At 39.3% G+C, this 11,312-nt stretch overlaps 1 protein-coding gene across 1 annotated transcript; it reads left to right on the plus strand.

The window, feature by feature from the left end:
- The first annotated feature begins 985 nt into the window (after positions 1 to 985).
- On the plus strand, positions 986 to 1,954 carry LOC103208211 (olfactory receptor 10W1). The gene has a single exon (XM_007953888.2). It carries the CDS (start codon positions 992 to 994, stop codon positions 1,952 to 1,954), a length of 963 nt encoding a protein of 320 aa, XP_007952079.2. The 5' UTR covers positions 986 to 991.
- The last annotated feature ends 9,358 nt before the right edge of the window (positions 1,955 to 11,312 follow it).

Below are 11,312 nucleotides of genomic sequence, written 5' to 3' on the forward strand. Positions count from 1 at the left end.
AATGCCTACACCACCAGCGATCCCATTTCCTAACAGTTCTTAATAATTTTGTCTCCGAACCCTGTCACTGATCGATCTTTCTTTTTAAAATACATTTTATTGAAATATAATTTGTGTACGGTGAAATACACAAAGCTGTCACTGATCTTTCTTAAGCACAACTCTGATGATGTCACACCACCAGTGTCACTGTCACCTGAAGGGTAGAACCTAAGCTTCTTCACTTGGTGTTCAGCCTTCTGTGATCTGGTTGCAGCCTTCTCTTCCCCTTGTTCCATTGGAGCACCTTCATTCAGAATGAATCACTTTTATCATGCCTCTCACATACTCGTTCTTTCCACTTTTGATTGCATTTTCTAACAAGGTTTCTTTTACTTCGATGTCTTTATTACCCCCATGATTTCTCTCCCATGAATCTTGCTTGATTCTCAAAATTAAAAATGCATTGCTTTTCTGAAATTTAATTTTGTTATTGATACCTTTCCTATGACTCCATCCACCTTGTATTATAATTGTTTATTATTTATCTTTTTCTCCATATCATAAAATTTATGTGATTTTATTATACATTCCTAAGCTCAATACCTCAAGGAGACACTGAGTGTAAATAAATGTGTTAATTAATCAATGTATGGTTAGTTTTCTGTCATCACAGTCCTGACCTTTTCTTCCCAAAATTCCTTAACATTTTCTCAATAACATATTGAAAGAATTTAATTTTCATTTTGCTTTTTCTGGAAATGGCTCCTGAATTCCACCTTCTTCTTCTGCCTTTTTCCTCACAAAAATCCCATCTAACTTGGCCCAATATGTGGCAACTAGAAATTGAATTGTAACTATTTATGTCAAGATGGTTCAAAGGGTAGGAAAAGAGGGAACTGGTAATGATCCTTCAGTGTCAAAAATCAAGCCCTGATTGGATTAGATTCACAGCTCAGAGTATGAACTCATCTTGCCAATCTGATTCTTCTATCCATGGAACTTTCCACAGATGAAAGCTGTTAGCTCAGTGACCTGGCAAAATCATTCATTATTGATGGAATTTATGTTCCTGGCCTATCCCTCTACCCCTGAGCTGAGGATCCTGGTCTTTCTTGGAATCAGCCTGGTTTATGCATTGGTTATCACTGGGAATGTCCTCATTGTGTTGACCATCCAGTCAGAAGTTCGCCTACACACACCTATGTATTATTTATTGGGAAGTCTCTCAAGAGTAGAAGTATGCTACACTGCTGTAGTTGTGCCCCATATGATGGCAAACACCCTAAAGACACAGAAGACCATAACTCTTGTGGGATGTGCCACTCAGATGGCATTCTTAATTGGTCTTGGCAGCTCTGACTGCTTCCTCTTGGCTGCCATGGCCTATGATCGATATGTTGCCATTTGCCACCCCTTGCAGTACCCTCTCATCATGACTTTGACTCTCTGTGTACGTTTGGTTGTGGCCTCTGTAGTCATTGGCTTCTTCCTCTCTGTGCAACTGGCAGCCTTCATCTTCTCTCTGCCATTCTGCCGGGCCCAGGGCATTGAGCACTTCTTTTGTGATGCACCACCAATGATGCAGCTTGTTTGTGCCAACAGCCACATCCATGAGTACTCAGTCCTAATGGCAGCCACACTAGCCATTGCTGTGCCTTTCTTCTTCATTGTTGCCTCCTACGGCTTCATAGTGTCTGCTGTGCTCAGGATCCACTCAGCAGCTGGCCGCAGCCGAGCCTTCTCCACCTGCTCCTCCCACCTCACTGTGGTCCTGCTGCAGTACGGCTGCTGTGCCTTCATGTACCTGCGCCCCAGCTCCAGCTACTCTCCCAAGAAAGATCAGCTCCTTTCACTGGTCTACACACTGGGCACCCCACTGCTCAACCCACTCATCTACACCCTGAGGAACAATGAGATGAAGGGGGCCCTTGGGAGAGTTCTTACCAGGAATCACCTCTCCCTGAACAGGTAGGGAAGGTACAACCTATCAGATGAGGTTTGGTTCTAGTCCGTGCACCTGAGATTTCTGTCAACTGATGTTAAAACTGGTATAATTTATCTGGATACCGTTTTGCTATGTGTACTGGGCATCTTAAACAGATTTCTACCCTTTGACTCAGTCATTTCTCTTCTGGGAAAGAAATATATTAGCAAATTAGCATAAATTAATATAGAACTGTAAGTATGAAGCTGTATCCAAGTATCAACTGGAATAGATGGTCTATTCAAAAGGTTTTAACTGTAAAAAAGTAAGTATAGTAAAGGGATTCTGGGTAGGGGAACCAAAAAGGAGTAGAAAGACTCATTCTGGAAACAACTAGAAGCAGCCATTATTATCATGGGCCTGAAGGATAAAAGGAGGTTTACCACATGAAAGATTTGTGAGAGCTACAGCTGTGGAGAGAGGCCACTTGATAGAAATTGTGGCTTTTGGACAAAACTAATTAATTGATTAATTAATTAATGCAAGGAGAGGGTAGGGAGGTAAACACCCTGCCCTCCCTCCACTTCCAGTCTCCTGTCATGTGCCCTTTCTCCCATTAGCCAAACCCAACTGGAAGCAAGAAGTCAGGGGAGACTGGGCAATTCAGTCTGCAGAAGCCAACCTTGTGGGGCACGAGACAGGGCAAAGAAGAGCAGAAACTGAATAGTGGGGATTAGGAGCAAACAGAAAATAATCAGAGCAAAGATTGCTTACTATAATATAATATTAAAAATGAAAATACATTAACAATCCAATTTCCTCATAATAAAATATTTCTGTATGACTAAATATTATGCAGCCTTTAATTGACATTTCCAAATAATAGTTATAAGTAATAGCTAACATTTATTAAGCACTTTCTGTGTTAACTGATTATATTATTGTAAGATATATAAATATATATTAAAACAAAAACCAAACCCATTGCCATCAAGTTGATTTCAACTCACACTGATCCTATAGGATAGAGTAGAGTTGCCCCATAGGATTTCCAAGGCTGTAAATCTTTATGGAAGCAGACACAATTTTCTCCTGTGGAGCAACTTGTGGTTTCAAACTGCTGATCTATCAGTTAGCAATCAAACACTTTAACCACTGAACCACCAGAGCTCCTATACATTAGCATATGTCACCTTATATATATATTACAGAATTGTAATATATACATATTTTTTTCACTTAATTGTCAAAATCCAGTCAAGAAAGACTGTTATTTTCCCCAAATGGAATTGAGTCACAGAGGGTTTAAGTAAATGGCATGCAGTCAAGCAACTAACAAGTGGTGGAGCTGTACACAGGGATTCCGACTTCAGAAGCAATGTTATTATTTACAATTATGAATCAAAAGCAAGATACAAAATTGTATTTTCAGCATGATTCAAATACTTGGAAATTACACATATGGACACATATTTAGGAAAGAAAATAAAGGTAAGTGCACCAGAATACTAACTGTGGTCATCACTGCTTTGAGAGATAATGAATAATCTTTATTTTCTTCATTATTCATTTTTAACTTTTTCCATATTTTCTATAATACAAAGGTATTAGTTTTAAACTCAGAGAAAATAATTTTTAGAAAACATTTTCATAATGGATCTGATGTCCAAGTATTACTGAGTCATATGAAATTACTGCTATCTGACTATTCTGGACCTACAAAGCAGCAATATCATGTTTCAACCTAATGCATTCATTTAGTCCATAAGCCTCCCATCTTCTCAGCAAGAATTGCCTGATACCTATCACATATCCCCATATTAGCACTTTTTCCTTTCCCGATTTCTATGTCTCTTCAACACTACGCTTGATGGTTTTTAATTAAATTATTTTAATCTAATTTTATATAAGAATAGTGAGAAGGACTATAAAATATGATTTATTCTGATCCTATGCCTTCCTTCTTGGGAACAGTTAAGGTTACAATACCAAAGTAGAACTCTCCTGCCTGTAAATAAATGATGGAGGAGAGGAGGGAAATTCTCTGGTTGGAAGGCTGCTTTACAACATGCCATTGCCAAGGTCAAGATGCTTGGTCAATTGCAAATGCAAGATCTGGACATTAAGGGGAATTCAGAAAGAAAGAAGGGTGCAGAAAGAAAAGGAAGGAAGGAAGAAACAGAAAAAGAAAATGAGGGAGGGAGGTGTCCAAGTTTATTTTAATGCTACCTTTTTTTTCTCCATTTGATGTCCAGAATCACACTTCAAGTTAACGCAAAAAGAAAAGAGAGAGAGAATTGAAGAAAGAAGGGTTGAATTATAAGGCTGGAGAAAGTCCTTGAAGGTTTAATCACAGATTAATGGGCACCTCCAGGTCCCCTTCATTCCAGACCTATTCACTACAAAAGATGAACTTTACTTCCTTAATTAAAAAGCATTCCACAAACATATTAGTCTAGTAGTTACATAGGAGTCTTTCTATCTATGAAAAGTACAAAATTTCTATAAATTCTTGATGAGAAACTGGAAACAAATGTATTTTGATAGGAATTTATTCAAGTCTTCTGCATTTGTTAAAGGAAGTAAAAATTAGTTCCCCAGAGACTTGAACAGAAAATTCACAAAATCGGAAACATAACCAATAAACCATATCACATAAACACCATACATTAGGACACAAATAAAATGGTAGTAACAATAAAATATTATTATAAATTAATAACCTTGGATGTTGGTGAGAATGTAGTTGTTGTTGTTGTCATGTGCCGTCGAGTCGGCCCCGACTCATAGCGACCCCTCCTTGGGTTTCCGAGGCAGTTATCACTATGGAAGTAGGATTGCCCAACCTTCCTTCCAAGGAGTGGCTGGTGGGTTTGAACCGCCAGCCGTCTGGTTAGCAGGCAAGTGTCTTAGCCACTATGCTACCAGAGCTCCCGTGAGAATGTAGAGAAAATGGTATTTCCACCAAGTGCATGAAGCAATATAAACTCTTTAAACTACTTTTTGAAGTGACTTGGAAACTCAAATCAAAGGTAATGAAAATGTGTATATCTTTAACACATTGTCTTTTCATCTGGCCATCTCTCCTACAGTAAATCTATACTAATATAAATATACTAAGAACTGTTTTGAGTTAAGAAGATAGGCAATTCAGAGCTATCGTCACACAAACATGGAAGCAACCTAATCATCTAATATTGGAACAAGTGCAACATTTAATCAATAAACTATATACAGCTATCAAAATTATCTTTATAAAGACTAGAGAAATAACTATGAAATTAAGACACATTAGTAGGATATAAAAATGTGAGTAACATTTGATTACAATTATGTAAAAGAAGATTAAAGAAAAAATGCTGGGAGAAAACACACTAAATGGTAATAGTAGTTGTGATGGTGGTAAAGGTTTGGGATGATATTTTTTTCAGTATTCCATATCTTCAATAATTCTATCTTTATTCAATAAAATTAAGTATCAGCTTGTTCCACCATGAGAAGATACCATTTCACTCCCATTTTGTGCATCCAAAAAAACAAACTCACTGCCATGGAGTCGATTCCAACTCATAGTGACTTCCAGTGCGTTTCCAAGGCTGTAGATCTTTACAGAAGCAGACCACCTCATCTTACTTCTGCAGAGTGACTAGTGGGCTTGAACCACTGACCTTCTGGTTAACAACCAAATGCCTTAACCAGAGTTCCTTACTCTGTGCATAGGTGGGTCTCTTTTCTATGATGTCCTCCAGACTGCACTTGTCCAAATATACAATGCCCTATTTAAGCATCAAATGAAGGTGTTGAAATATTCTTTTCACCTGTATATAGACATTAACCCCTGAAAGTAATCAGATTCTTCCTACAGCGCCCCTTTTTCCATGAACAATCTACTACACGTTAACTGCCTCACCCACAAAACTTTTCTACCCTCATTTTCCCATTAGTGTTAATGACAAAGACATCACCTGCAAACTGAGACAAACTGATATCCTTCATTCTCTTTAATTTTGTATTTCCAAGGTGGGTGAAACATGAAGGGACCCTTCCAGTGGGAAAAGGAGTCTGTATCTGTGTTTGTCTATTTGATCTTATTAAGGGAGTGATCAATAGAGGTAACTCAATAAGAGAAATTACTGAATAAACAATCGTGATACAAACAAGATTTCAAAATTGAGTTTCACATGTTATTTTCCGAATACTAATACTCATCACCTTTTTAGGAGGATTCTGAAAACTTTTTCTTTTCTTTCTCAGATACAATGAGACTTAAACAATCACATTGTAAAATATTCAAGGTCTTAGAAATTCAGTAGAAGCTTTAAATAAGATGCTGATTACTCCCTCATGCTCTCTCTGCCCCCAACTCTAACATGTGAACACTGTTACCTGCCTGTCACACACTCTGATGTACAGAAACACAAATAGGAAACTCACAAGACTGGGAAAAAGAGCTATACAGCATACTTTGTACAAGTTCCATTCCCAGTGACCATAGACCACATACTTAATGGCCTTCATGCAAAGAAGAACTTCAAAAACTTTGGCCCTTAGATGCCCTTCAGACCTGCAATTGAACTCACCTCTGTAGCTCAAATTGCAAACAAAGGACAGACAGGCCTATAAAGGGAACAGATCCACCAGCCACTCCTCGGAAGGAAGATGAGGCAATCTACTTCCGTAGTGATACTGCCTCGGAAACCCAAGGAGGGGTCGCTGTAGGTTGGGTCGGACTCGATGGCACATAACAACAACCACCACCCCAGGGAAGTATCACTCAGAATAATTAACTACAGGAGGTTAAAGGAGCAGAATTTGCCCAGGGATAAAGCTGAAAAGACAGGAAAGAAAGAGGAAGGGAAATGGTAAACACAGGAGGAAGTGGGAAGAGTGTTGTTCCATGGTGGGGACTTCAGTCAATGCCATGAAGCAAAATACATAGGAACTGCTAAATGAAAACCGATTTGCTCTATAAACTTTCACCCAAATCACAATAAAAAGTTTAAAATAAAAAATGGGCAAAGGACATGTATAGACATTTTACCATGTAAGATACATAAATGGCCAATAAACACATGGAAAGATACTTAGCAGCACTAGTCACTTCTTGTTGTTATGTGCCATCGAGTCGGACCTGACTCATAGCGACTCCTCCTTGGGTTTCTGAGGCGGTATGACTATGGAAATAAATTGCCCAACCTTCCTTCTGAGGAGTGGCTGGTGGGTTTGAACCGCCAGCCTTCTAGTTAGCAGTCAAGTGCCTTGGACACTATGCTACCAGTCACTAGGGAAATGCAAATCAAAACCACAATAAGATACCACTTCATGTCCCTAAGATGGCTGTGATTCAAACAAACAAACTGGTATTGGCAAGGATGTGAAGAAACAGGACTCTTTACCTATTGCTGGTGAAATTGTAAAATGGCATAGCCATGACGGAGCATAATCTGGTGATTCCTCAAAAAGTTAAACATAAAATTACTATATGATCCAGCAGTTCCACTCCTAGATAGAAGCCCAAAAGACTAGACAGCAGGAACAGGGACAGACTGCAGTACTATTCATAATAACAAAAAGAGGGAAACAAACTAAATTACCATCAGTAAGTGAAGAGAGAAATGAAATGTTCAGTAGACATACAATGGAATATTATTCAGCCATAAAGAGAAATGAAGTTCTGATACAATTTACAATATGGATGTGGTGCAGTGATTTACTTGGTATGGCTTTTCTACCCATGGTCTTTGTGACTCCTACCAGATTACTGGGTGAAACTTTGCAAATATAAGGTGTTTGTGACCCATCAAAGGGTTTGAATAGCTGCTTAGTAATGTAAATAAGGTACATGGCATGCTTTTGGAGGTGGGACCAAGGGAATAAGGTATATGAGACTCTAATAAGGGGATTGGTCAATTATGTCATCCCACCAGGCTTCAAATGAGCCCCCCAGAAGCAAAAAAGAGGTTCTCACTGCCATCAAGAGTGAAGAGCTAGAGGTGAAGAGGAGCACATCCCTGGACCCAAGATCCCTGCACTGGACCTCTTTGGTAGAGAGACCGACAGAGTCAGCAGAGAGTCAGGGGCAGTGGAACCGTGAGATTGAGACAGAGTGGTAGACTTGCCAGCTCAGAGAGTTAAGAAAGCGTTGGGCAGAAGGCTTGCTGGCAGAATGGTGCATCTAGGTGCACTTATCCACAGAGCTAAAAGAGCTTGTGACACTTACCTGAGCAGGGCAGAAGCCAGGCCAAGAGTCCAAGGGCCAAAGAGAGGTATGCCTGAGGGCATGTCTGAGGGGAGACTGTCCTGATCGAAGAATTGTATCCTGAGCATTCCAGAACCAGAATTGTAACCTGTTACTTTCCTAATAAATGCCATAATTTTGAGTGCTGTCTGTGAGCTCGGTGTGGACACTGCAATGAATTATTGAACCCAGCAGAGAAGTAGTGAGTGCCGTGGGAGGGACATTTGTCCTCAGAATAGGTAAAAAATCTGGAGGGTGGTGGCATATCTGGCCTCATAGGAATAACCCTTAGGCTGCTGATGGTGATTCTGTCTTTCCCTTGTGAAGTTAGAGGAGGTCAGAAGAGGATGCTACTCCCATGGCCTCTTTGCAATGGATGAACCTTGAAAATATGCTGCATAAAATAATACATAATACATACATATTTTCATGTATATTAAATATCTAGAGTAGGGAAATACAAACAGACTTGCCTTTTAGTGGTTACCGGAGTGGGTGGGGGAAAAAACAAAAAACAAACTCACTGCTGTCAAGTCATATCTGACTCAGAAATGGGGACTCACTGCTTAGGAAGCACTGAGCTTCTGTTAAGGGTGATGGAAAGAGTTGGAAAAGGGCAGTGGTGATGGTTGCACAATATGATAAATGCAATTATTGTCACTAAATTGCACATGTGAAGAATGTTGAAACAGTAAATGTTTTGTTACATATACATTTACAAAAGTAAAAATAATAATAAAATATTTTTTAAAAATAGGGGAAAAAAAGTTTAGGAGAGGATTTGGGACACAGCTACAAATCTTGGAATTTACTGTTAGCGTATAATAATGGAAGCAGCAGTCAAGACATCAGACGATGTATTGCATTGGGCAAATCTACTGCAAAAGACCTCTTTCAGGTCTTTCAGGTGCTGAAGAGCAAAGATGTCTTCTTGAAGACTAAGGTATGCCTAACCCAAGCCATGGTATTTTCAATCGCCTCATATGCATGTGAGAGCTGGCCAATGAACAAGGAAGACCAAAGAAGAGTTGATGCTTTTGAGTTGTGGTGTTGGCAAAGAATGCTGAAAGTACCATGGGCTTCCAAAAGAACAAACAAATCCGTCCTGGACAAAGTGCAGCCAGAATGCTCCTTGGAAGCAAGAATGGTCAGAATTCGTCTCACCTACTTTGGTCACATTGTCAGAAGGGACCATTCTCTGGAGAAGGATATCATGCTCGGTAAAGTAGATGGCCAAGGAAAAAAGGGAAGGCCCTCAACAAGGTGGATTGACACAGTGGCTGCAGCAATGGGCTCGGTATAGCAAGGATCGTGAGGCTGGCACAGGACTGGGCAGTGTTTTGTTCTGCTGTGCATAAGGTCACTATGAGTAGGAGATGACTCAACGGCACCTAACAACAACATATAATAATGTTTACATTGTCTTACTTCACTGGCTGTTCCTTGTCACTCTACTTTACTTCACCTTCAATATCTTCCCAAACCTTAATGGTGTGGTCTCCATCTCAGTCCTTGGATATCTCCTCTATTTTATCATTCCTCACTCCCTAAGGGATTTCATCTTGTTTCATGGTTTTACATTTATGTAGAAATCTAATAAACATTTTGCATACGGTGAATACTTGCAATTCTTGGCTCTTTTTATTAATCACTATTATCACTACCATTGAATCACTGGCCACACATAGGTGGCTTCACACTAGCAAACAAGACCATTTGATCCTTATAATTGCTGATGTTGTTGTTGTTGATAATTGTTGTTGTTGCTGATAATTATTGAAGCCTGTGGAAGGTAGGTAAGAAGACTAGAAAGACAAAATTGTTTTGGCTAATTCTTTGGGATGAAAAAAAAACTTTGTGGTTCTATGAGTGATCTGACAAGAGAAAAAAAAAAACATATTCTTAATTCAATCTCCATATATATTTGATTCATATATGAGTTATCTATATTATACCTAAGCCAAGGGAAGCCTCCTGATTTAGCATTAAACCAAAAATTTTCAAGCTCGAGTGTATTTTTTATGTTGTAGCCCAGTACAAAAAAAACCCTCTGAGACCCCTGAATTGGGAGGCTTGTAAGGAGTTACAGCATTAGATGGAAAGTCTGAAAATGATAATTCTGTAAACAGAATCAGGGTGCAGGGGAAAGTGGTACATGAAATTGAAAGAGAATAACTAAAACATTCAAATGAAACAGCTTCACTAAGTGAGAGCTGAGATTATAGTACAATGACAGAAGTTATTCGGGATGGGGAATGTTCGAGAGGGGGAACTAGTTTTGATTGAGAAATAGAAATATGATGGATAGGGAAAACGGAGAAGCTGAAAGTGAGATACGTGGCAGATTTCTTCAGCATATTTCTATTCTTTAAAAGAGAAGTAAAAATTATAGTGTTTTGAACTTAGAAGGACCATGAATATCATCTAATCCAACTCCCTGTAATATAACTGTGGAAACCCTAAGTATGAAACTTTTCACAGCTTGCCTGGGCTTGCTCCACCTTTGAAGGCCAAGCTTAACAGTCACATCTCCAATTGCCCAGGCTAGCGTCCTTTCAATGTGCTCTATACTTTCCATGAGCTCTGAGCTAGCATGAACATTTCCCATTGGTTGGGTTTGCTAAAATGTACCATCTGTAGGTCCCTATTGAGTATAAATAGAAATGAGGTCATCATCCAGTGGTCCCCAAACACCAGTTGTCTGTGATCATCAGGTGAAAACTTGCCCATTAACTTTTTCATATTTGATCAACCTAGGAAATTTTCCCAAAATATTTTTAGTTGTATTTTGTTTAAGAGCCACTGGGAAAATTCCTCCTCTTTGGGGACCCATTATTTTGAGAGATACATTATACAGAATACTAAATTATCTGGGTAAATCAGGCAAGAAAGGACTCTGAGTGAAGATTTCAATGAGATCTGCTTCCTGTTGCAGGAGGGAACCAGCCCTCTCACTCAGAGCCCTGGTTTAGGATAATTCTATAGTATCCCTGCTTTCCTGGTATCCTCTCTTCTCATGTCTGATCCCAGCACAGTTGTCTAAAATGTGACTCTTTTCCTGGACACCAGAAAGTTAAGAACTCTTTCTCATCCTCGTCCAGACATTATGAGGGTTTGGCCTACTGATCACTTGTCATTTCTAGAAGATTATGCAAACACGTAAGCCCA

The sequence above is a fragment of the Orycteropus afer genome, unplaced genomic scaffold (assembly GCF_000298275.1).
Source record: "Orycteropus afer afer isolate SDZICR_OR568_19922 unplaced genomic scaffold, OryAfe1.0 scaffold00419, whole genome shotgun sequence".
In the NCBI taxonomy this organism is placed as follows: domain Eukaryota; kingdom Metazoa; phylum Chordata; class Mammalia; order Tubulidentata; family Orycteropodidae; genus Orycteropus; species Orycteropus afer.